Source organism: Delphinus delphis, chromosome 2 (assembly GCF_949987515.2).
Source record: "Delphinus delphis chromosome 2, mDelDel1.2, whole genome shotgun sequence".
NCBI classification, from domain to species: Eukaryota; Metazoa; Chordata; class Mammalia; order Artiodactyla; family Delphinidae; genus Delphinus; species Delphinus delphis.
In genome coordinates, this window is record NC_082684.1 from 174,891,202 (window position 1) to 174,917,925 (window position 26,724).

General features: G+C 40.8%; 1 protein-coding gene across 8 annotated transcripts in view; it reads left to right on the plus strand.

Moving 5' to 3' along the window:
* The window catches only part of ARHGAP12 (Rho GTPase activating protein 12), a 110,204-nt gene that overhangs the window by 42,676 nt on the left and 40,804 nt on the right, over positions 1–26,724 (plus strand). For 4 of the 8 annotated variants that reach the window (XM_060006343.1, XM_060006344.1, XM_060006345.1 and 1 more), the window contains exons 4-5: positions 17,369–17,632; positions 24,846–24,926. In XM_060006343.1, the coding sequence (XP_059862326.1) occupies positions 17,369–17,632; positions 24,846–24,926 (345 nt within the window). Of the gene's footprint in view, positions 1–17,368; positions 17,633–23,620; positions 23,762–24,845; positions 24,927–26,724 lie in introns of all 8 variants that reach the window. The other 4 variants (XM_060006340.1, XM_060006341.1, XM_060006342.1 and 1 more) reach the window with 2 other exon arrangements.

Consider the following 26,724-nt stretch of genomic DNA (forward strand, 5'->3'; position numbering starts at 1 on the left):
GGGATCTTCCCGGACCGGGGCACAAACCCGTGTCCCCTGCATCGGCAGGCGGACTCTCAACCACTGCGCCACCAGGGAAGCCCAAGGAGGGCATTTTCACAGGAGTTGGCAAACTTTCTCTTTAAAGAACCAGAGAGCAAATATTTTAGGTTTTGTGAGCTATATGGTCTCAGTCACAAGTATTCAGTTCTGCCGTTGTGGCATTAAGCAGCCAGAGACAGTGGGAACAAGGGCGCATGGCTGTGCTTCAGTCAAACTTCATTTACACAAACAGGCAACAGGCTGCATTTGGACCATATCTTGCCTGTCCCTTTACTATAAATAGGAAGATGCTGCAGTATTTTTTTTTCCATTTTCATAGTTTTACCTTATTTTAAAAAGTGTAAGATTCAATAAAATACTCAATTACAAGACTGCAGAAGCATTGCTATACAGAGAAATCTAAGACTTCTGAAACAGAATTGTTGCCATTATTTGCTCAGAAAGGTCATCAGCTGGTATAAGACAGTTCAAATTTTATGTATGAAAGGAAGCTTAGGAGTTTGATTTTGAAACTTATGGAAGTGCAAGATGTTTAAAAGTTAAAAATTCTAAGCAAAAGGTCACAGCCTGCACCTATTATGATTACAGCTTCATTGGAGACATCAATAGGTTATGCTTGAGTAGTTTTCTGGAGGTTTTTTTTTTTTCCTTTTTAATTCTAGTCTCTATTTTCCGTTTTTTAGAAAAGGAAGATAGATTTTGTGCAGGTTATTAATACATCACTTTTCTAGCCAGCAAAGTGTGGTTTCAAAGTTTTATCAGTTATCTGCAAAATATCTCCCTTGAGTATGTCAGGTTTTCCTTTACTTGATTTATTGTGCTTACTGTAGAAAAGCATTGAGAAAGACCCATGTCATGTGGATGTTACTGCTAAATATTCAAGTAATGTGGCATATAGATAGAGATGAAAACTTCTTGTTTTTATAGAAAAACCATCTATTTTATGTTTTAGTTAAAGTAATTTTTCTCATCGACAGTTTTGTTACTGTAATTTAAATGAGTTTATGGAGAAAAACAATCAGTTTATTCTTCAGTTACGATAACTTAATCGCCAGCTGTTAAAGAACGGGTGACGTAATCAAGTGGGGAGCAATGTGACCTTTTTATCTCCTTAGCTGCAGCTCTAAAGATTTAAATAGGAATGAATAAATCTCAGTGTTCCTCTAAAAGCTAAATATGCTGTAATTAGAAAAATGGTATGGATACTCTTAAAACAGTTACTTGCTCTGACACATACGTATCATAGATTTTATGTTAGTGCATTCACCGAAATAGAACGTGGAGCCTGAAAACTGTGATAACCAGACTTGTTCCTTCCTGTGGCCAGCCTTTTCTTCCCTTAAAAGGAACCAGGCATCTTTATGCCACTTTCAGTATGTCTCATTCTGAAGAGCAGCAGTATCCCAGAAGGGCAAATTGGGCAAGAAGCTAATACAGAATTTAGGTCTCTGCCGCAGATGTTCTCTAGAGACTTCGGAACCCTGAACGAAAACCTTTTTATTTCTCCTGTGAATGTTCAGATACCTGATAAAAAGGAACAAACATATAAATAACTGATTTGGGGGACTTCCCTGGTGGCCCAGTGGGTAAGACTCTGTGCTTCTGCTGCAGGGGCAGCACAGGTTTGATCCCTGGTCGGGGAACTAAGATCCCGCATGCCTTATGCCCAAAAAACCAAAGCATAACACAGAAGCAATATTGTAACAAATTCAATAAAGACTTTAAAAATGGTCCACATCAAAAAAGTCTTAAAAAAAAAAAGCTGCTTGGGAACAGAGGGAGCCACCATGTCTCAAGTGAGCCTTGGAACGGGGTGGAGTAATTGTGAGTCTTTAGATGAGGATTGGGGTTAATTTGACTTATGGGAAACGTGTCTTTTGTATTTAGGAATCTTTTCTGAAAATTCTGAACTGAGAGCTAGCTGTGATGAAGAAGAGAGGTTGGAAGGGGCTCTAAAAGGAGACCAAGGATCTTGGAAAACAAACTGCAGCTTTGACTAGCTTAACTCTCCGTTGACCTGGAGTACGTTTGTGAGGTGGATTTTGTTTCCTGCACGTTGAAATATAAGTAGAATGTTTTATATTTTTCTCCCTGGGAATGGGGCTATATGAGGAGGTCAAGAGGAGCAAAAACAAATTGCTTTTAAACTTAGCTGCAGATTGATTTTCCCCTCTCTTTTGGATTAATGGTCTTCAGTGTGCGTAAGATGTTGGGAAGCAGAAAACGTGTAAAGCATCAGTGCTATTTTTAGCTAATGACGTCTAAAGGTAATGGTAAGCCTTCCTTAAGCAGTTTCAAAAGAAAAGGGCTCTGGGTATAAATCTATCAGGCAGGGTTCTCCAGAGAAGCAGAACCTACAGGGTGTATGCAGATACATATCAGAGCATAGTTGTTACAGGAATCAGCCCATGCTGTTCTGGAGGCTGAGAAGGCCCACAGTGCGCCGTGTGCAGGCTGGGGAACAGGAGAGCCAGTAGCGGAATTCAGTCCAAGTCAGACACCCTGAGACCTGGGGCGGGGGTGGGGGGAGGGGTACGTCCCGTGGTCCAAGGCCCAAGAACCTGGAGAGCCATCGTCCTAGGACAGGAGCCGTGGATGTCTCATCTCAAGTTGAGAGTGAATTTGCACTTACCTCTGTTTCGTTGAGGCCCTGAACTACTGGATGATGCCCGCCGCCACTGGTGAGGACAGTCTTCTTTTTTTTTTTTTCACAGTACGTGGGCCTCTCACTGCTGTGGCCTCTCCCGTTGCGGAGCACAGGCTCCGGACGTGCAGGCTTAGCGGCCATGGCTCACGGGCCCAGCCGCTCCATGGCATGTGGGATCTTCCCGGACCAGGGCACGAACCCGTGTCCCCTGCATCGGCAGGCGGACTCTCAACCACTGCGCCACCAGGGAAGCCCGAGGACAGTCTCCTTGACGCAGTCCGCTGATGCAAATGCTAATCTCTTCTGGAGACACCCTTACAGACACATCCAGAAGTCATGTTTTACTGTCTATCTGGGCATCCCCTTAGCCCAGTCAAATTGACACATCCAGTCAATCATCACAATACCCAAAGGAATTGAAAGCAGGGACTACAACAGATATTTGTATATGCATATTCATAGCATTATTCATGATAGCCAAGAGGTGGAAGCAGCCCAAGTTCCATCAACAGATGCATAGAAAAAATTTTGGGTGTACATACATACAATAAGATGTTTTTCAGGCTTAAAAAGAAGTAAATTCTGACATATGCTACAGCATGGGTGAATCTTGAGGATGTTATGATAACTGAAATAAGCCAGTTACAAAAGGACAAGTATTGTGTGATTCCACTTATATGAGGCACCTGGAGTAGTCAGATTCATAGAAACAGAAAGTGGAATGTTGGTTGCCACTGGCTGGGGTAGAGGGGGATGGAGAGTATTGTGTAATGGGTACAGAGTTTCAGTTTTGCAAGATGAAAAAAGTTCTGGAGATGGATGGTGTTGATGGTTCTAAAGAAAGAAGGGCTGGGAACGATGACCCAATGTCTAGACAGGTCTCAGCTTGTGAAACTTTAAGATGAACGGCTCAAAGAGGCGCTAGACTTTTGATCACTGTCATTATAGAACAATCCCATTCTGCCTACCCTGCTTTACCCATTAGCTGCTTGGAGAACTTGCTGAAGGGAACTCTATTCTCATTGTGGCTTATTATGAGGATCATAATTCTAAGTTCAGTGACTACATTTTTGGCTTAGAATGAACTCAAAATATCTATGACCATGAACAAGCCCTTCCTCCTTGCCTGCTCTAGACTTTCTGGGTAAACTTGAAGTTTTGAGTATTGACCTCCATAGATATCATAAATGTTCTTGCCTTTGCAGATTAGGCTATAGAACCCGTGTCCCCTGCATCGGCAGGTGGACTCTCAACCACTGTGCCACCAGGGAAGCCCCTGGTTTTTTTAAAAAATAAATTTATTTATTTATTGTATTTTTGGCTGTGTCGGGTCCTCGTTGCTGCGTGGGCTTTCTTTTAGTTGTAGTGAGCGGGGGCTACTCTTCTTTGTGGTGCGCAGGCATCTCATTGCAGTGCCTTCTCTTGTTGCAGAGCACGGGCTCTAGGCACGTGGGCTCAGTAGTTGTGGCCCGCAGGCTCAGTAGTTGTGGCTCATGGGCTCTAGAGCACGGGCTCAGTAGTTGTGGTGCACGGGCTTAGTTGCTCCACGGCATGTGGGATCTTCCCGGACCAGGGCTCGAACCCGTGACCCCTGCATTGGCAGGTGGATTCTTAACCATTGTGCCACCAGGGAAGCCCCTTACGTAGTGTTTTGATCTTCTTTCATGCATGTATGTATGTGTGTGAAAGTATACACATATTTTTATATGTATAGATTCATACTATATGTATTTTAATACCTATTTTGAATATTTTTTAAGGAATTCAGGGCTTAAGTATTTTTTGCTGGGCAATCAAAATGATGGTAAATCATCAACTTTTTATTCACTTTGTATACTTAGACCTTCTTTTCATATAGCTTTAAGGAAGTAATGCTTTAAAACTTATAACTAACACTCAGTTTGGAATTAATATAATAATAGATTATCCAAGGAGTTGTATTACAGTGTTCTCATGCAGACTTGTTAATGAATTAGGACATGTGGTAGGTTAGAAACCCATTTATTTAGTTGTATTTTTTCGAAATAACAATTTATAAATTATTTTACTTAGATAATGAAAGTTTTTCAAAATATTTTATTTCCAGAGTCTTAGTTTTGAAAAGCAAAAAGGAATAGTTATTTGTCAGAAAATTAGAGGAAAGATAGTATGTCAGCCCTTTAAGTGTGTCCCATATTACTATGGATTAATTTTGTATCTTTTTGAAATTATGATATTTTTTGTTGTTGCCAGATACCTCAGCTTCTAAGCTTAGATTTGTACGTGTAATACATGCTTTCAATAATTAAACACAGATGCATTTGTTTTTCCTTTGTAATTGTACCATAAGCTTTTACCTTCTAGAAATTTCAGCAACAGAGTATTCTTTAGTCATCCCCTGGGTGCTGATCCTAGAGTTACCATTCAAGTTCCCAGGGAGGGAGATTTGTAATAATGAATGGCAGTGCACCAGGCCATTGCACTGTTGCTTCATCAGCATAAAATGGTAACTAAGTCCTGTTATCTCAGCATTATGTCCTGCTGAGGAATTTTGTTTGCTTAACTGACCAACGACGAGCATCTCTTGTTGAATACTTTTAACACAGATTAATAATGAGGTTTCATCAATAAATATTAGTATCTAGCAGCTATCCCCATTACCTTTCTACTTAAAACATCCTATGGACTGGGAAAGCAGTTACTGGGAAAACAGAAATCATTAGAGTCTGAGTCAGGGCTTGAGAAGGGATCTTCAGTTCTAGACTTTGAAAGCATATGATGATTAAGACGTGGTCTTGCTCTGAACTCTTCAGGGGCCTACAGTTTACTGGGAGGCAGAAGAGCAGCAATTAATTACTGTGGGGTGTGCTGGGGACAGTTAGTACAGGGGAATGCGAGGTGCTGCCAGCTGGCCCTATTTGGTCTAGCGGCCGCTGGCCAAGTGTGGTAATCGCACACTTCGAATGTGGCTAGTGAGTCTGAGGAACTGAATTTATTTTATTTTATTTTATTTCAGTTACTCCAAGTTAAAATTTTAAAACTCATACTTGATTCATTTATGGGAAAACTTTTAAGACTGTTTGGAATCATTTGAGTCTGTGAATCTGTTTTTCAACTGTAAATTTTATGAACTCTGTATACAGATCAAGTATTTTTGATGGAAGTTTAGGATCTGAATTGAGATATGCTATGAAATACATGCTGGATTTTGAGGACTTAGTCCAGAGAAAATAAAATACCTCAATAATTTTGATATTCATTATACAGTTAAATGCTAACATTTTGAATATTAGGTTGAATGAATGAATATACTATTAGAATTCATTTCACCTCTTTATTTTTACCTTTTTAATGTGGTCACTGGCAAATTTTAAATCACCTGGCTCGTGTGATACTCGTGTTAGCGCTGCTCTAGAGGCACAGGAAGTCTACGACTTCTGCCCTTGAAGAATAGAGGGGCATCTCAAAGAGAAAGTGATCTTTGAACCAACTCGTTACGGTTTATATGTGGTTCACGGGTTGGTGGTTGGGAACAGTGTGTTGTAGATAGAGGGATAAGGATTTGAATGTGTAAAAAGGGAAAATAGCATGACATTAATAGAATTGTGAGTAACATGGGGGTTTTGGACAAAGAATGTAAAAACAGTCGCAATAAAAGGCAGAAAAGATTGTTTGGGACTGAAGATTTTAGGAGCCTTCAATTCTCTGCTGTGATATTTGAACTTCTACAGTCAGTGAAATATTCATTGATGTTTTTGAAGTGGGTGAGTAACGAGATCAGATTTGTTTTTGGAGAATAACTCTTGGGACTGGAGGGTCAGTTCGACAAGGTGAAGAAGTGGGACTTGTCCTCACTTATTCACCACCTCGATTAAGGTGGTTGTCTTGGGATAGGAGAGGAAGGAATTCAAGACAGAGTAGGGGGAAGAGTTAGTAGAAGCTCATTGGGGTGAAGAGAAGAGACACAGGGTGACTTTGAGATCTCCCCCTGAGGAGCTCGTGATGCCGTTGTTTGAACTGGTGAGGATACTAGGATAGTGTGTTACGGACAGAGGTTGAGGCCGAGGAGGTGATGAGTCTGAGCGTCTGGAGGGTCCACGCCAGGAGGTCTTTCACAACACATCTGCTGTGCAGGGGAGGGAGGTGGGTGTTTGAGAGAGAGTTTGATGTTTTTGAAGCAGTGGAGTCAGTTAAGATTTCCCAGGGAGACTGTAAACACAGGAGTAGGAAATTAACTTTAGTGCATGGATTTCCTGATAGCTTCTTTAGTTCTATAAAGGTAATTTTCCCTTAAGAACATCCTGAGTGTTTACCGTGCGCGAGTGCTGTGCTTGGCGCCAAAGACGAAGCGAGAAACCAGGCAGACGTTTCTGCGTGAAAGGCGATCAGGCTCCAGAGGGAAAGGCCGGCAGCCCATGTGGGATGACACTGCGGTGTCGTAAGGTCCACGACAAGCTACAGGGTAGTTGGGCCCAGGAAGGACCCACGTGAGGACAACAGAAGCTGACACTGGAGAGCTGTGGGCTTGATCTCCAAGGGGAAGTTTGTCACTTGTCCCTTTTTGGCAGATCTTTTACTTACGATAAACCTCCCAACTGTACACACACCCCCTCACGACTATGTATGTGTTGGGCTCCAGGCCCCTGGGCTCTTCACTTGGTGTCTGTCAGCTGCTATCTACCCACCCTGGAGGTCCAGAGTCCTGAACCACAGCGATTTCTGTTGATGGCGTGGCCCGGTTGCCCTGTTGGCAGCGGTTACGGCAGGTTTGGTGGCACAGGAATGACTCCAGTGTGTTTGTGTGGTTCCCAGAAACGAGCATCCGTCAGGTCTCCGCGCCTTCCCGCCTGGGACCTGCCTTGTTTATGTCTGTTGGGGAGGAGGCGTAAGTGATGGACCTGTGATGACGTGAAGGGCTCCTTCAGGTCGTTGGCCACGGTCCGCGGAGCAGGGGGAGGACAGAAGCCAGGTGGAATGGGAACCTTTAGTAGCTGAATGTGAGACAGCAAGCCCCGGAGGAGTTGGGCAGCCTGGGTTGCAATAACTAGAAAACCAGTAAGAAAAAGAATTTATTTACCATGAAAATAATATCTGTGAAAGCTTTTCACAGCACTGGATTCACTTAGCTACCAGTTATGTTTCATTATTGAAAGACTCTGCTTCATTTCCTTGTGTTATGTCAGCTTAAACACTAAGACCGTGAGTGTTCTTGGAGGGTCCTCACCGCTTCCTGGCGTCCCTGGCTTCCTCCTGCTTTCCTTAAAGATGCAGTTAAACCTGCCGGGAGCCTTTTCCCGAGCACCCCATCTCACCCTCTTCTCTCTGTTTATTGCTGCTTCTCTGTATAACTCTCAGCTCCTGTCCCTGGAGTCGTGTTCTGCCTGTCTCTTCCTCTTTTCTAGGCTGCTGGCCCTGAAGGACAGAGACTGTCTTATGTTCATCTCCCACCTGGCTCATAATTAGTTCTTAAACGATAGTTAAATAAGTGAGTTGCAGAAAATATCAGAGTACTGTACAGAGCTTGAAATCTCAGTGCAGCCATGCTTTAAGATATGAACACTTCAACTTGCAAGTGTTTGTATTTAAAAATTATTAAACAGAGGGTAATATATTTCCCTCCTCCCCCTAAAATTTGACTTTAAGTGAGAATATTGTCTTTTGGAAAGTTGCATTTTCCAGTTTAAAGTTGATGTCCAGGGCTTCCCTGGTGGCGCAGTGGTTAAGAATCCGCCTGCCAATGCAGGGGACACGGGTTTGAGCCCTGGCCCGGGAAGATCCCACATGCCGCGGAGCAACTAAGGCCGTGCGCCACAACTACTGAGCCTGCGCTCTAAAGCCCGCGAGCCACAAGTACTGAGTCTGTGTGCCACAACTACTGAGCCCCGCGCGCCTAGAGCCCATGCTCTGCAACAAGAGAAGCCACCGCAATGAGAAGCCCACGCACCACAATGAAGAGTAGCCCCCACTCGCCACAACTAGAGGGAAGCCTGCATGCAGCAACGAAGACCCAATGCAGCCTAAAATAAATAAATTTAATAAATAAATAAAGTTGGTGTGCAATTTTCAGTTGTGAAACTGAAACAAATTTCAGTCCTATTTTAACTAAATATTGGCTTGTTGACCATATTTTTTCTTTTTGTCCTCCTTCTGTTAACTAACCCGATGTTATTATAATTAGCAATTATGGTAAAGCAGAGTTTAAGCAGGTAAATTACCAAAGGCACATAAATGTCATTTTTCCACATGAATTAAAATAGAATTTAAAAAGTAATTAGAATTCCGTTTTGGAGTTTGATACTTTGGTATATGTTTTTTTCCCCATAAATCTAAATCTAACGGTATGATTATAGGCTGCGGGGACTGATTATTCCGTAATATAAATGACTGATTATTCAGTAATACAGATATAATTTGTCATTTATCGTAAGGTAGATATAATACTTAAGTATTAGTACAGATTAGCATATGCTAATTAAGAAACAAGAAGTGTAGCTAATATGTATTCTCCTGTTCTCTGAAGTTTATTTTAGAAACAGTGACTAAATGTCAAAAGTAAAGAGGGCCAAATCTCAGTATTTTTGGTATGAAAGTAAGAATTCCGGTACAATCGAAGTTTAAAGTTACCTTCTTTGTATATGGCTCCCCAGTTTTTCCTTTCTGTGGACAGTGGGAAGACTATTTTCGTCTGCATATAGATAGAAGTGGAACAGGCCAGGTCTTTTTTTAAATATTAAATTGGGTCATGTGCAGAGGTACTGGTCCCAGTTCAGTTGTTAATTAATGACAGATATGACCCATAAAATTAACTTTGTTTCTGTGTTCTCCTTTTAAAGATTTTTTTTTTGGTATGAAAAATCCACTCATTTTTGTTCGTGACAGTTCATGAACAAGGCTGCTTGTTCAGTTTAAGTGTGTAATACTTAAGTCTTATAAATATTTGAGAACTAATTTTTATTTGATTCATATATTGGAAGTACTTCTTGTTGCTTATTCTTTTAAGACTTCTTCCTTTGAATTATCTGCAGAGTAAGAAGCTGGTGGTATGGACTTAAGAATTGTCTTTAAGTTTTTTATGTTTTTTGTGATACAAGTGTATTGGACCAGGGACCCGGTTTGCCCTAAGTTCACTCAGAAAGATTGAGTATCTTCTGAATAATAGTATACATGAAAATCACGTAGGGTACTTAGAAATACAGATTCTTGACCCCCACCCCCATTACTCTCCACCCCCAGTAACAAGACTTTTAATCAGCACCCCTAGATGAGTCTGTTATAGATGATCCATTGACCATCCCTTAAGAAACACTAGTTTGTATAGTGTTAATACTATTGCTGTCACTTTATGAGTCCAGTAGACTAGACAGATGCCCCAGATTCTTGTCCTAATCAAACTCTATGGGTAGTAATTCTCATTGTGATGAAATTAGGTAATAAAGCACATAGAAAAAAATATAATTACATTATGCAGAGAAAACTGATTTTTTTTTTTTTTGGCCATGCCTAGTGGCTTTGGGGATCTTATTTCCCCGACCAGGGATTGAACCTGAGCTCTCAGTAGTGAAAACGCCAAGTCCTAACCCCTGGACCACCAGGGAATTCTCGAGAAAATTGATTTAAAAATTTTTTAATTTTAATTTAAAATTTTTTCTTCCAGTTTTAATGAGATATAATTGGCATACAGCACTGTGTGAGTTTAAGGGGTACATTATGATGATTTGGTTTACGTACGTCATGAGGAGATGATCTCAGTAAGGTTAGTGAGCATCCGTCTTCTCACATAGATACAAAATATAAAAATAGAGAAAAAGTTCTTTTTGGGATGAGAACTCTTAGGATTGACTTTCTTAACAACTTCCATATGTAACAGACAGCAGCGTTCATTATATTTAACATGCTGTACACTGCACTCCTAGTACTTCTTTATCTTATATACCTTTGATCACCTTCATCCAGTTTCCCCCATGGCAACCACAAATCTGATCTCTTTTTCAATGAGTTTGTTTATTTGTTTGTTTTTGAAGTATAATTGACCTACAACACAATAATAGGTCCTGTTACACCACATAGTGACTCACTATTTCTATCTTCTCTTCCCTTGTGTGACTGCATGACTGTCTTTATTGCTGTGTTTGGATTTCTTTCTCTTTTTTGTGTGTATCTATTATAGATTTTCGGTTTGTGGTTACCACAGGGTTTACACCTATCTATCTATGATTATTTTACGTTGCTGATCTCTTAAGTTCCAACGCATTTTACAACCCTGCCTTTTTACTCCCCTCCCTCCCAGGTTGACTGTTTTTGACGTCGTATTTTACACCTTTTCGTGTTTTGTGTCACTCACTTACTGTGGATAAGATGATTTTACTGCTTTTGTCTTTTCACTTTGCTACTAGCTTTATATATGGTTGATTTACTACCTTTACTGTGGATTTGCCTTTACCTTTCATAATCTTCGTGTTTCTAGTTGTGGCCATTTTCGCTTAGAGAAGTCCCTTTCACATTTCTTGTAAAGCTGGTTGGGTGGTGCTGAACTCTCAGCTTTTGCTTGTCTATGAAACTTTTGATCTCTCCATTAGATCTGAGTGAAAACCTTGCCAGGTACTCATAATGTTTTAGCTTGTTCTTCTTCATACTTTAAAATTTTAAGTTGGAAGTTAGATGCACTTTTATATTTTGCTTTTCTCATTAACCTCATAATTTTTTTTTTTTTGGCGGTACGTGGGCCTCTCACTGCTGTGGCCTCTCCCATTGCGGAGCGCAGGCTCAGCGGCCATGGCTCACGGGCCCAGCCGCTCCGCAGCATGTGGGATCCTCCCGGACCGGGGCACAAACCCGTATCCCCTGCATCGGCAGGCGGACTCTCAACCACCGCGCCACCAGGGAAGCCCATCCTTGACTTTTAAATACCATCTTTTCCTGTCAGGCTGTCTACTTCTGACTTTCTGTTTCCTTTACTGGATCCTCTTACTTTGCTTAGTACCTTAATTATATTAATTGCATCAGTAGTTGTAGTAACACCACCAGAGGTCATCGTGCCAGACCTCAGGCTAACTTCATGCCTGTTTCCTCACTTTACCTCGTAACGCAGCTGCGTGGTGCTCCCCAGGGGCCTGTCCTCCCCCACCCCCGCCCTCTGTGCGCTCCCTTAAGGTCTGGCCCCACCAGTATGCTGATGACTTTTATGTTTTTAGCACTGATTCTGTACTGAGCTCCCAATCTGGGTACCTGACAGTCTGAGCGTTTCCACCTGGACTTGAAAAGGAGTTCCAACCTCCTACAATCTAAATGGAACTCCTCTGTGTTCCTCTCTTTATCCTGTTCTTCATCTTGACATTATTTAACCCGTGGTTAAAGACACACACACCAAAAAACATGCTTCACATAAACAGACATACAATCTGCATGTTAATGTAACTTCTAATTGTTTCCTGCATCTGGCCCTGCTTCTCTATTCCTACTCTTCTTGGCCTGTTGCCTCTCTCATCTTCTGTCTGTACCGACCTCCTAACTGATCGCTGCCTCTAATTGTGTTCATCTAAAATCTGCAGTATTTCAAAATTTTGACTCAGAATATACTTCCTGGCTTAACTTCTCCAGTTATTCCCTAAATGCTGCTGGGTAACGTCTGCTTTTGAACATGACACACAAACTCTCCTTGTTCTGGCATTTGCTTCTCTTTACATCTTTCTCGTGCCTCTCCTCTCACCTGCCCTCTGAGTCGGCATCCTTCCCTGAATGCACCGTGCTTTTCAGACGTTTGTTCTTCTGCCTCCTGTGTCCCCTGCTTTGACCTGGCTAATTCTGATGTATTCATTTCTGAGGCTTATTCCCATGGTTCCAAGTCTCTTCGATTTTGCTCCTACACTGTCCCATGTGTAGCTCTAGCATGAGGTCTGTTATGCATTTAAATGACCTTTGTTTCACGTTCTTTTACTACATTATGAGGTCCTAGAAGACGAAGACTCATTTTTTAATCATATTTGTAACCTTAGCACTGCTGAGGGTTTGATGCTTAGTCCACTTTTAGTCCTGTCTTAAATGGTGACACAGTTGTCCATCCTTGTTCCCAAACTAGAAATGTGAATGATTTCCTAGTTTCCTCTCTTTATCACATGTAACCGTTTCCAAGTCCTTCAGTTTTGCTTTTACTTGGGTATATATGTTTGCATTCTTTCGTTCACTTGTTTGTTCATTCAACAAATTTCCTTCAGTGCTACTGTATGCAAGGCTGTGAACTAACTATACTGTGTGCCAAACATTGCATTGAATTTGTAGAATGTACAGATTAATTTTATGAGAAGGAACACAGTTACAAAATTAAGGAACAACAACAGTTTATCTAGAAGTATTCCTCATTTTTTTAAGCTTATTTTTTTTTAAAGCTTTTTGTTAAACTTATTAACTGTGTTTTAACAGTTCTTAGTATGAATGAGATTTTAAAAATTCTGTTACAGTTTCTAACTTGTCATTGCTCATGTATCAGAAACTGATTAAATGATCTTTTTATCTGGCCAACTTATTAAACTTCTAAGTAGTTTTCATGGACTTAGATTTTCAAATATTCATTATGTCAGTGACAGATATCAGGGTTGTTCTCCTACTGGGTATTTATGCGTTAACTCATTTTTCGTGTCTCAGTACATTTCATATCTTAGTATTGCACATTTGTTGAATAAAAGCCGTGATACTTGGCATGCTGGGATTTTTCTTTTTTCGGCTGGGCTGTGTGGCTTGCGGGATCTTACTTCCCTGACCAGGGATTGAACCCAGGCCCTGGCAGTGAAAGCGCCAAGTCCTAACCACTGGACTGCCAGGGAACTCCCCCTGGAATTACTCTTGACTTTAATGAAAATGCTTCTATCAGTGTCTTGCTGAGTATGATGTTTATTTTGAATAATAATTTTAAAAATCAAATTAAGGAGGCATCACCTGTTCCTCACTTGCTAAGAGATTTATCCTGAATCCATGTTGAATTTTATCAGTAGCTTTGTTGGTATCTGTGGAGATGATCAAGTTAATCTGTTAATGTAAAGAATTACAGTAAGAGATTTCCAGAAGACAGACTCCCTTAATATTTCCACTTTTTCCTGATTTATTTAATACATTGCTAGATTTGAGTGCTAATGTTTTATTTAGTATATTTTCATTTATATTTATAAGTGACATTGGTTTGTACTTTTCTTTCATTTAATTCTCTGCTTTTGTTTCAGAATTATGCTAGCCTTATAAACTTTGTTAAGGCATTTCAGTTTTTTTTAATTGGGAAAACTGTTTACATTTGAATTGTTTAAACAACAGGAATTAGTTATTTCTTAGAGCCGTAGTACAGTGTGTCTCTAACATTGTTTAGAAAGTTGCTGTTTCTTGGTGTCTTTATTTCCCCAAGTCTAGTGAAGTATCAGGAGCAAAGAACTTTAACACTTGTTGAATTTTCTAGATAAGGTCCTGGGAAATGATTTACTATATAGAATTACTTGTTATACTAACAGGGTTGGTTTTAGTCAGAGAAGCACTGTTATCCAGCTAAGTCATCAGGATATGGAATTAGTCTAGAAGAGAAACACATGGAAATCTGTCTTCATGGATAGATTTTCTTCATAGAAAAATGCTGTTTGGTGATAGTCTAAATTCAAAGCTAACATTTATAGAAAAACAGTCTAATTTGTATCACTGAGTACAATATTTGCATAATTACCATGTTTAAAAAGACCAAAGGTAACCATTTTATAAATGTATTCAGGTCTCGGGTTAGTTTTACTATTTTCTTTCATTTTTATTTTTCTATTTTTGGCTGTGTTGGGTCTTCATTGCTGCACGCAGGCTTTCTCTAGTTGCGGCGAGCGGGGGCTACTCTTCTTTGCGGTGCACGGGCTTCTCATTGTGGTGGCTTCTCTTGTTGCGGAGCACGGGCTTTAGGCCTACGGGCTTCAGTAGTTGTGGCTCGTGGGCTCAGTAGTTGTGGCTCGCAGGCTCTAGAGCGCAGGCTCAGTAGTTGTGGTGCACGGGCTTAGTTGCTCCGCAGCATGTGGGATCTTCCCGGACCAGGGCTCGAACCTGTGTCCCCTGCATTGGCAGGCAGATTCTTAACCACTGCGCCACCAGGGAAGTCCCTACTGTTTTCTTTTGTAAAGCTTATTCTGTAATTTAGATTCATTATAATTAATTTATAGGCAAATAATATTTTAGCAGTTAAAGTACTTTAATTTCAATAAAACTGATTCAGTGTATCCATCCACATTTCCCTTTTATAAAATTTTTATTAGCATATAGTTGATTTACAGTGTGGTGTTAGTTTCTGCTGTACAGCAAAGTGAATCAGTTATACGTATACATATATCCACTCCTTAATTTTAGATTCTTTTCCCATATAGGTCATTACAGAGTGTTAAGTAGAGTTCCCTATGCTATGCAGTAGGTTCTTATTAGTTATCTATTTTATATCTAGTAGTGTGCATATGTCAATCCCAGTCTCTCAATTTATCCCTCCCTCCCTCTTCCCCCTTGGTAACCAAAAGTTTGCTTTCTGCATCTTTGACTCCATTTCTGTTTTGTAAATAAGTTTATTTGTACCATTTTTTTAGATTCCACCTATAAGCAATATCATATGATATTTGTCTTTCTCTGATTTACTTCACTCAGTATGGCAATCTCTAGGTCCATCCATGTCACTGCAGGTGGCATTACTTCATTCTTTTTCATGGCCGAGTGATATTCCATTGTATATATATACCACGTCTTCTTTATCCATTCCTCTCTCAGTGGACATTTAGGTTGCTTCCATGTCTTGGCTATTGTGAATAGTGCTGCTATGAACATAGGGGTGCATGTATCTTTTTGAATTATAGTTTTCTCAGGGTATATGCGCAGGAGTGGGATTGCTGGATCATATGGTGGCTCTATTTTTAGTTTTTTAAGGAACCTCCATACTGTTCTCCACAGTGGCTGTGTCAGTTCACATTCCCACCAGCAGTGCAGGAGGTTCCCTGTTCTCCACACCCTCTCCAGCAGTTATTGTTTGTCGATTTTTTGATGATGGCCCACATTTCCCTTTTTTAATTCAGTGTTTTCAGGTGTCCATAAAACTATGGGTATATTATAGAAGTAATTGAACGTCTGAATAATTCTAGGACTAATATGGCAAAGGTTCTCAACCAGGGGCAGTTTGTCCCCATGAGACATTTGGCAGTGTCTGGAGACTCTAATTGTCACAGTGAGGGGAAGCCACTGTCATCTGGTGGGTGGCAGCTGGAGATGCTAGTGAACATTCTACAATGCCCAGGATAGCCTCCCACAAAAAGAATGATCTCTTCCCAAATGTTAGTGGTGCTGAGGTTGAGAAACCCTCTTGTAAAAGGAAAGATGTATACACAAATACAAACACACAGTATTAAAAAGGCGTTCTCAGACGTGCACTTTTTCTTTCAGCAATTATAATTCTAACTTAATACAGTTTACAATGTCCTTATGCAAAGTGTATGAAGAGCATTCTGCTCTTGACTGACATCTAGTGAGACATTTAAAAATAAAAAGTAAAACTGAAGGTTGAGACTGAATAAGCGTGTAAATCAGAGTTACTACTAATTGTTTTTCCAGTCTTAGGAAATTCACAAATAAGTAGACTAGGAAGAGAGGAAAGACTTGTTTATGGCTGCTGAGAAATTATAGCTGAGAAGTAGTATGTGGTAAATTCTTACCTGAAGTATTGTATCTCCTTTGTCTTTTACTTATATTCTTGATTAATATTAGAGCTTAGGATATGAAATCGTTCTTTTGATAGTTTTCTGAATAAATTCTGAGTTACCTATATGTAAGACTTTTTATATTTTGAAAATTGCCTAAAATCATAGAATTTTAGAGCCAATGGGGACTAGGTGGTTTAATCCAGTTTCTTCACTTACAGAGATTAAAAAGTTCAGTTTCAGAGATATGAAGTGATCTTTTTTTGTTGTCTTACAACTTGTTAGGCCAGATCTTGAACTAGAACCCATAGCTCCTGACTTCTAGTCGAGTATTCTTTCAGGGTGAGGGGAAGTAATTAAGCACGCTTTAAAAAAAAAAAATTATTTATTTATTTTTGGCTGAGTTGGGTCTTCGTTGCTACGCATAGGTTTTCTCTAGTTGCGGTGAGCGGGGGCTACTCTTCGTTGCGGTGCACGGGCTTCTCATTGCGGTAGCTTCTCTTGTTGCAGAGCACAGGCTCTAGGTGCACGGTCTTCAGTAGTTGTGGCATGCAGGCTCAGTAGTTGTGTCTCGCGGGCTCTAGAGTGCAGGCTCAGTAGTTGTGGCTCACGGGCTCAATAGTTGTGGCTTGCGGGTTCAGTAGCTGTGGCTCGCAGGCTCAGTAGTTGTGGCTTGCGGGCTCTAGGGCACAGGCTCAGTAGTTGTGGCGCACAGGCTTAGTTGCTCTGCGGCATGTGAGCTCTTCCTGGACTAGGGCTTGAACCCGTGTCCCCTGCATTGACAGGCAGATTCTCAACCACTGCCCCACCAGGGAAGCCCAGGCACACTTTGGATTCTCTTTAAAGCTTGTTTTTTTTTCAAACTATGAATATTAAAACTGTTAAATTCTTACTTCCTTCTAAAGAATATATACACCTGTATATATGTTTTAAAGTGAATTAGTATTTATGTTTATAAATCTCACGTTTAATTTATACGCGTTATGCCAGTTTAAACACGGATATTTCACATTTTCCACAGGCGACAACACCTCCACATCAAGGGCGGCCAGATTCTCCTGTCTACGCTAACCTGCAAGAACTGAAAATATCCCAGTCGGCTCTCCCCCCGATCCCTGGAAGCCCAGCAATTCAGATTAATGGAGAATGGGAAACTCATAAAGATAGTTCAGGGCGTTGTTATTACTATAACAGAGGAACACAGGAAAGAACTTGGAAACCCCCTCGTTGGACTCGAGATACAAACATAAGCAAAGGAGATTCCCAGAGTCCAGGAGATCAAGAGGTATGAGGAGTTAGGGGGTCAACCAGTGAGTTACCGAGCTTTTTCTCTTTTTGTTCCTCAAAGAAGTGAATAGGTTTGCTTCTAACCGTTGACATCTCTAAGATACTAAATCTTTTTTCCACGTTTTATTCTATTACTGCTTGTCGCTTCCTAATCTCTAACTAGTGGATAGCGTCTAGCCTTGTAGCATGCTTACTAGTTCTAGAATTAACTGGGTTAACGTTGCCTAGTGGCAGTAGTTTCCCTCATGCGCTAGAAGATACTAATTCAATCATTGTTGTTGCCCAAGGAGTGACATCTTTTAGAAAAAGGAGAGAAAATACGTGATATGATTTAGCCAAACAAATAAAAACAAAGTTATTTAATTGACACTTTTCTTTATGGTTTGGTGGGGCTAGCAAGGTACTTGTCAGTTTTTGTTAGAGATACAAGATCACTTTTTATTTCTATGTAGGGGAAATAAGTATAATTCCTTTGCTGCGAACAAAGGACCACCCTCTAAGTCTGACAATTCACTCTATATCGTTATTTTCTCTAACACGTGTCCATACTGTCTCCCCACCTGCCTTGGTTTCACTTCCCTCCCACCTCTCAGAGGGTGGTGCGGTGAATTGGCCAGCGGTGTTTTGAGAAACACTCATCTCCGCGGCCTGGAGAGAGTCCTTGGGACTGTTCAGGTGTGCAGGAGAAGCTTGGGTAGTGTGGATAGAATGGAGTTAAATCCTGCTGTTTGGTAGACGGCGGTCCCCGCACCTGCACAGGACACCTGCTCTTAGAGAGAGCAGCTGGCTTGTACAGTAAGAACAGAACTCCAGTTATAGGTAGGAGCTGGAGAAATCAGGTAACACATCCTGTATCTAGCAGAATCTGGAAGCTTTTTACAGTTAATGACCCCTCATCTTATCCTGTTTTTCAGTTGGTTATTTATAGCTTTGCTTTGGTGGTAACTTGTACTTTTAGTATTCAGGAATGAGGTGGGAGGATAGTCAGAAATTGTTCATGTGTTACTATAATAGGAAAATGTTAGGAAAGTGATTTGAATTTGTGTGTCCAGAAAGATTTGAAAGTAAGTTGTCCTGTGTATCAATAATAAAGTAAAATCATATAATTTGGAAGAATTGGGGTAAGGGCTAAATTGTAGAATAATTTAAAGAAATTTGAAGTATACATGGGAACTTTAACAGCCTTCTTAGCTTTCTATTTCAGTGACTAGATGAGAGTGATTAGTGTTTCAGAATCTGAGCTCACACCACTCACTCTCTGCAGGTATTGTGTAAAGTAGGTATTTCCAGAGTGGCTGGAGCATATCTTCCAGTAACTTCTTGAGAAAGGTAGTGCATGGGAGGTAACATTGAGACTTTGTGTGTGAAAAGGTCTGTATTCTGCCCTCCTATTTAATCGATAGTTGGCCTGAGTGAAGAATTCTAGGTTGGAAACCATTTCTTCTCACAGTTGCAAGGCATTTTGAACTTGACTTTACGGCGATCTCGGTCAGCTGCGTGTGGGGTGTCTCCAGTGTTGGAACCATTCGGTCTTCCCTTTCAGACTGACCCGTCTCTGCAGAAGTCTTAACGCCTGGGCAGTAAGGGCCGCCTGGGTCTTGGTACCCGGCGTTTAGTTTGCACATAGTTCCTTAGTCTCCCCTCTTTCTGTTTGGTACCTGCGTCCCAGTCGTGCCTGTTGTCTTCCAACTCAGAATCCCTCTTGATAGGGAGTAAAACCCTACACTTGGGCTGGAATAAGGGAGGGGTGCACACCTAGTGGCCAGGCATGAGGAAGGGGAGTCTGGTGATTTCAGTCCTCAGTTCAGTACCCTCGGTTCCAGGAGGACCTAATACTGTCACTTCCTGGGCTGTTTGAAGATTTCGCGCTGCAGACCTGTTGCATTTCATCTTCCCTCCCCGGCACCCATCCCCCCCACCAGTTTAGATTCTGCTTTCTTTGCGGATAATTTAGGGGTTTGTTCATCTGCTTCTCAGCCTCCAGAGTTTTGTGGCTGTTGTGTCTCCTTGTGTTCTCCCTGTTCTCGGCGGTTCGGGTCTTTTTAGGCTTGTTTCGGTACTTTTATTTCAGTAGGGTTAGAGAGGGAGCAGATGCTCGCCCTTTCGTCCTAACCCAGAAGTTTGTTATTTCAGTGGTTGCCCTAGCACAGTGGTCCTCACGTGGGGCAGTGTTGTCTCCAGGGGGACCTAGGCAATGTCTGGGGGTATTTTGGGTTGTCACAGCTCAGCGAGGGCTACTGGCTCCTCGTGGGTAGAGGCCGGAGAAGCTGTTGAGCATCCTGTGGTTCACAAGACAGCTCCCACCGCGAGGAACAACCTGGCCCTAACTGTCCACCGTGCTGCTGAGGAGAAACGCCTCCTCAGGAGTTGTAACTGACGCACTTATCAAAGTCTGCAGTTAATCAGCTCTTCTTGCTCCTTTTGAAACCATACAGAAACTATACGTGCAGCGGTGCTATTGTTGTTTATTTTATTTCTATTTTTTAGCTCCCTTACTACTTGTTCTACATGGTGGCTCAAAATTTATCCTCATACGTACCACTTTCTTTTTTCACATTTCTTAGGCAAATTAGATTACCTTGGATAACTTTATACTGTCCTAAGTACCTACTTTTAAATTTCCTTAGTGAGCCTCTGTTAGTGATAGAATCTTAGTTCTCATTTGCCTGGAAATTTGTTTTTCATCCTTACTTTTGAAGAGTATCTTCACCTGGTGCACAGTTCTAAGCTGATGGCGTTTTATTTTTCCCTTGTTCGTTGAAGACTTTATTCTCATGTTTTCTGGCTCCCACTGTTGATGTGGAAGATTCAGCTTGTAGATCCCTTCCTGTGGGTGGCTTTGAGAATCTCGTGTCTGTAGTTTCACTATGATGTGATTCGGTGAAGTTATCTTTTTTATTTCCTTCCGGGGCTTTGTTGGGAATCCCGAATTTGAGGCGTTCCATCTTTGATTAGTTCTGGAAAAGCTCGTAGGCATTGTCTTTATACAGCTCCTGTCCCATTTTCTCTTTCCTCTTGTTTTGGGACTTTGATTAGACGAACAGTTAGTCTGCTCGCTCCGTTTATCATGTCTCTTGATTTCCCTTATACTTTAACATTTTATTGCTGTGTCTCTCTCTGCTTGTTCCCAGTCATTTCCAAGCCAAGCTCCTGTTTGCTCTTTTTCTCTTCATCATGTATGTTTGTTTGATATTAAACCAACCCTTGAATTTAAAAAATGTGTTATTTTAAATTTGTTTGGGGAGCTTCCCTATCTTAATTACTTTGAGAAGTTTGAAACATACAAAAAAAGTAGAAGGAATAGTATAGTGAGCTGCCAGGTACCCATCATCTGGATTTACAAGTTGTTAACACTTTACCACATTTGCCTTGTTACTTTCTCCCTCCTTTTACCCTTCTAACTCTGCAGTAATTTTTTTCTCTGAATCATTTGGACCAGACAACATAATGTTTTATTCTCTAAGTATAAGGACTGTTTCCAGCAAAATCTTTTTTTGTGTGTGTGAAAAATACTTTATCATACCCAAGAAATTTAATACCAGTATATTATTTAATACAAAGGTAATGTTTGTGTTTCTCACTTGTCAACTCATATCCTTTATAGTTTTTTTCCTGCAGTGAAGGATCCAGTGAAGGATCATATATTGCATTTATTTGTCATATCTTTCTTAAGTCTTATTTTCTACTTTATTTTTGCTAATTTCAGTATATAGTCTTTAAGAGTCTGAATATGCTGTTCTTCTGCTGACTCTCACTCATGGTGTTTGTTTTACATCGTGTGTGTGTGTTTTTGTTTTTTTTTTGCGGTATGCGGGCCCCTCACTGTTGTGGCCTCTCCCGTTGCGGAGCACAGGCTCCGGACGCGCGGGCTCAGTGGCCATGGCTCACGGGCCCAGCCGTTCCACGGCATGTGGGATCTTGCCGGACCGGGGCACGAACCCGTGTCCCTTGCTTCGGCAGGTGAACTCTCAACCACTGCACCACCAGGGAAGCCCTGTGTGTGTGTTTTAATGTGAGATTATAGTTGTTGGAAATTCATATATAGCAAGTTTAATGCTAGGGTTGAAAGTTTGTTCCTTCAGAGAGGATTTGCTTTTGTTTCAGCAAGGTGCCTGGGGAAACTAGTATGCTGTGAACATTTGAAACTAAATTTTCAGTTTGCGTTTTCACAGGCCACCTAGGTAGTAGTAATTTTGGATTGCATGAAGAGTGGCTTGTTGCGTTCTTCCCCCGTTTCCCCTGATTAGTCCTGTGATTTTCCTAGCATGGAATAAAGGGCCAAGATTTGTTTCTGATTCACCCCGTAAACTGCAGGTATAATTCTTTGGGGTCCCCTTTCTTTCTTGTGGGACTCACTGCCTTAGGTTGTTCCGAGTCCTGTTCCCCAGCACTTCTGCATGGCCTTGAAAGCTAATGTTCTAGTTCAGGATTTGGCAAATGCCATCAAGGAGAAAGCTGCCTTTTTATTGTACTTACCTTTCTGGATTCTTCTTCTTCTTCTTTTTTTAAAATAAATAAATTTATATATTTATTTATTTGGCTACGTTGGGTCTTCGTTGCTGCACGCAGGCTTTTCTCTAGTTGCGGCGAGCGGGGGTTACTCTTCGTTGTGGTGTGCGGGCTTCTCACTGCGGTGGCTTCTCTTGTTGCGGAGCATGGGTTCTAGGCACGCGGGCTTCAGTAGTTGTGGCTCGCGGGCTCTAGAGCGCAGGCTCAGTAGTTGTGGCACATGGGCTCAGTTGTTCCATGGCATGTGGGATCTTCCTGGACCAGGGCTCGAACCCGTGTCCCCAGCATTGGCAGGCGGATTCTTAACCACTGCGCCACCAGGGAAGCCCTCCTTCTTTTTTTTTTTTGATGGTTGAATAATATTTTCCTGTACAGATTGCCTTCTTTTACTGTTTCTAAAAGATTTTACTGTACCTCTCCTATATGAGCTTACATTTTAAGTGGTCTCAATTAAATTAAAATAAATCCTGATTTTTGAGTTAGGTTTTTCATTTTTTAAAAACGTTACTGTTACAAAACATATATAGTTCACTCTACGTAAGACTTCTGTTAAGTTGTCTATGTCAGTTTTTGTGAACGTATTGCTAACATTAGGATGTTTACGTATGTTACTTCTACAGCATTGAGAATCTACACATCTTAGTGTTTCAGACCACATTATGGTAGAAAATCCAGTCTGATTGAGTAGATTTAATTGTAGAAGATATTTTACCTGAACGTGACCCTGGAAGGGTCATTTGCACATTAGAGTTAGCCTAGTAAATATTACATACTGAATTTCTTAATCTTTCTGTATTGTGTTTGTATTTTCTCAATATTATTTTTTCTTCTTTCAAAGTGTAGTTTTGAATAGTTTTAAGAAGCGTTTGGTTGAGTGAGTTAGGAAAACTTGACAATAAATTAGAACATAAAATATAGTGTTACAAAGCTAGTGTCTTTTCTCCCCCCATCTCCATCCCACACGCTTTAAGAAAATAGTTGAACATATATTGAGCACTTTCTGCGGGGCATTTGGCTAGGAACTTGCAATAAATCGGTGAGAAGTTTCAAGAATCTCAGTCTACAGAAGTGCCCTCACTTCCTGCTTTGCTTACACATGGATGTGTGCACACACACACACGCACCCCTGTCATTTTTTAACCTGATTTCAGTTCAAAAGCAGCATTAAATAGAAGGTAGCATTTGATCTCTCAGTCTGAAAACATTGTTCTCAATTTCATTATAGTAAATTTTTCTAGGCTTGCATTAATGCAATAAAATAACTTACTAATTTCACCTTACCACTTAACAGTATACCATTAAAAAGACTAAACAATTTGTTTTGAAAACTAAATATTTAAATATATTCAAGATATATTAGTATGTGTAGCCAAATAAAGTCAATTGCTTAGATTTTCAACTGCTGCACACACACACACACACACATATATATATATGTTCAAAGAAGAAAAATCCTTATGTTTCTGACTATTTATAGCTTCTTTCATCAGAAGAAAACTACCACAGCATTTGTTACAGCCAGTCAGATAGTCAGTGTGGTTCTCCTCCAAGGGGTTGGTCAGAAGAATTGGATGAACGTGGGCATACCTTGTATACCAGTGACTGTACTAATGAAAAGGTACTTTCTTTTTCTCTCATCTAGTTTTCTTGGCACATTCCTCTCATAAAATCATTATGTACTGAAGCTTTTTTAGTATTTTTAAAACTCATGAAAATATTTTCTTGTAATTCTGTAATCATGTCAACTGACAATATGAAAACTCAGTGTAACTACTTATTCATGGTTTTAAACTGCTTCCAGTTACAGTAATGTTTGTGGTGTCAACCTGTTTAAGACAGACCCTTGGAAGAGAAGACCCGTTGAGTGTCAATCTGCTTACACTTCTTCAGTAAACATATTTCTTTGTGTTTTTCTTGGGGAATAGTTTTTTGGGAATAGTTTTTTCAACATGCTGTTATGACATACCACCTCACTTCCTACACTCCTTTTTCTTTTATAACCAAGTTACATAGAACAAAAACTATGAATCTAGTATTTTATGATTCATCAACCAGTTTGAGAATGCATTTTGAAATTTTATGTGTTTATCATCAGAGAAGGTAATGGGTTGTTGTGCTAGTTTAAAGAATAAGACCCTTGGGAATAAATGGAGATATGCTTTTTTAAAAAAATTAATTAATTAATTATTTTTGGCTACACTGGGTCTTCGTTGCTGTGTGCGGGCTTTCTCTAGTAGTGGCGAGTGGGGACTACTCTGTGTTGCGGTGCGCAGGCTTCTCATTGCGGTGGCTTCTCTCGTTGTGGAGCCTGGGCTCTAGGCGTGCGGGCTTCAGTAGTTGTGACACATGGGCTCAGTAGTTGTGGCACGTGGGCTCTAGAGCTCAGACTCAGTAAGTTGTGGTGTGCGGGCTTACTTGCTCCACAGCATGTGGGATCTTCCTGGACCAGGGCTTGAACCCGTGTCCCCTGCATTGGCAGGCGGACTCCTAACCACTGCACCACCAGTGAAGTCCCTAGTTTACTTATTTTTACCAAACTTAAAATGCAAGTCTGTTAGTATAGGTTTTGTTATATTTCTTTTGCAATGGTCTTGAGCAAGTAGAATAAAATTCATGAGAATGTCATCTAATATCTCTGGTTGTACAGGCTTAAACTCAATTTTATGTACATTTAAAATATAACACCTGTTTTGTCTTTATAGTGGCTCAAGCATGTTGACGATCAAGGTAGACAATATTACTACAGTGCAGATGGATCTCGGTCAGAATGGGAGTTGCCAAAGGTAATAAACATTAACACTGGATTTCTGTTTAGAAATAGTAGATAAAATAATATCTGAAAATGGTTACAGCAGATTCACTTTTAAATTTTTATTCAACTTCTAAAAAGCAGCAAGACTAGTTTTTTCAGAATTCATCGAGAATCCTTTGGCTAAATTTTTCTAAGATGTGCATTATCTTATAGCTATATAATACTGATAATCCCTATTTAAAAATTCTTTTGGTTTAACTTGAAATCAGTTTTTCATTGTTCCTGGATACAGTGTCCCCTTCAGTGCCAACAATGCCAGTAGTCTCCTTGAATGTATTGCGTCTTCTACGTGAAGTTGGTCTTATATTTTTTTTTAAAGAAAGAAAAGCAACTCAGTATTCAAGTTTATTCTTGTATGTAGATGTGTGTTGTAATTGAGTCAGTCATGAGCAGCTTGTGGCAATGAGATCTAGGGTCTCATTGGCTCTCTCTCTTTAGATAAGTGCACCAGGGCTGAGTTTATCTAAAGCAGTAGGTTTCATAGTGGTCATATACTTATCACTACTAGTATTCAGATAATTTTAAGTGAAATCTGAGCAAACATTTAAACTTTAATTGGTACATTATTTTAATGTTTTAGAAGGCAAGTGTAAGTAGCAGACATATCTGTAGTGTCAATTACCAGATAGACTTTAGTTTTCTTTGTCCCGGAGTAAGTCAGTTTAAAGAAAAATATTATTAGTATAAAGATACATGGGTATAGAAAAAAAATCATTGAAATATAAAGTGCAGTGGATAGTGTAAACTATAGACAGAGGGACAGGAAGGTAACGAATATTAAAGCATAGTTAGGAGAAATGGAAGCTGGGTGGGAAGTTTCCTACATTCACATATCAGGAATTCTAGAAGAAGAAGATGGAGGAAATGGTAGAGAAATAGTATTGGAAAATATAATTTCTGGGAATTTTCTAAAACTAAAGGAAGGCATGCACTTCTTATTTTCTATCATTTTTTTTTTTTTGTGGTACGTGGGCCTCTCACTGTTGTGGCCTCTCACCGTTGTGGCCTCTCACCGTTGTGGCCTCTCCCGCTGCGGAGCACAGGCTCTGGACGCGCAGGCCCAGTGGCCATGGCTCATGGGCCCAGCCGCTCCGCGGCATGTGGGATCCTCCCAGACTGGGGCACGAACCTGTGCCCCCTGCATCGGCAGGTGGACTCTCAACCACTGCGCCACCAGGGAAGCCCCAGGCATGCATTTTTAACTGGAAAATATGCCCTCAGTACAGACCAGGAGAGAGAAAAAGAAGTACACGTGTTGCCAGATTTTACTGGATCTATGGAAGCTCAGCAGAGGAGACAATCTTAAAAGCGATCAAAGGGTAGACAACCAGATTACCTGTGGTGTCAGACTGCAGCATTGGACCCATTCCTTACCCACTCCTGTATCAGTGCTGTCTGCTGTGTACCTTTGTAGTGGCCTCCCGCTGTGGATGGGGCGTATTGTCCTGCTGTTCAGATCGCAGCATTGGACCCATTCCTTACCCACTCCTGTATCAGTGCTGTCTGCTGTGTACCTTTGTAGTGGCCTCCCGCTGTGGATGGGGTGTATTGTCCTGCTGTTACCATCATGACTGAATCCAGTCTAGTCATGTGACTTGCTTCCATTGGTGGGACATGAGCAGATGTGTCACAAACATGGTATTGAAATGGGCTTGTGTGCCAGGGCTTGCTCTTCCACTTCCGCCACTGCCATGAGAGGCATGCACCAGGCTAGCCTCCTGGACCCAGAAGGAGTAAATACATTTTAGGAAAATGAACAGAGCCTCAGA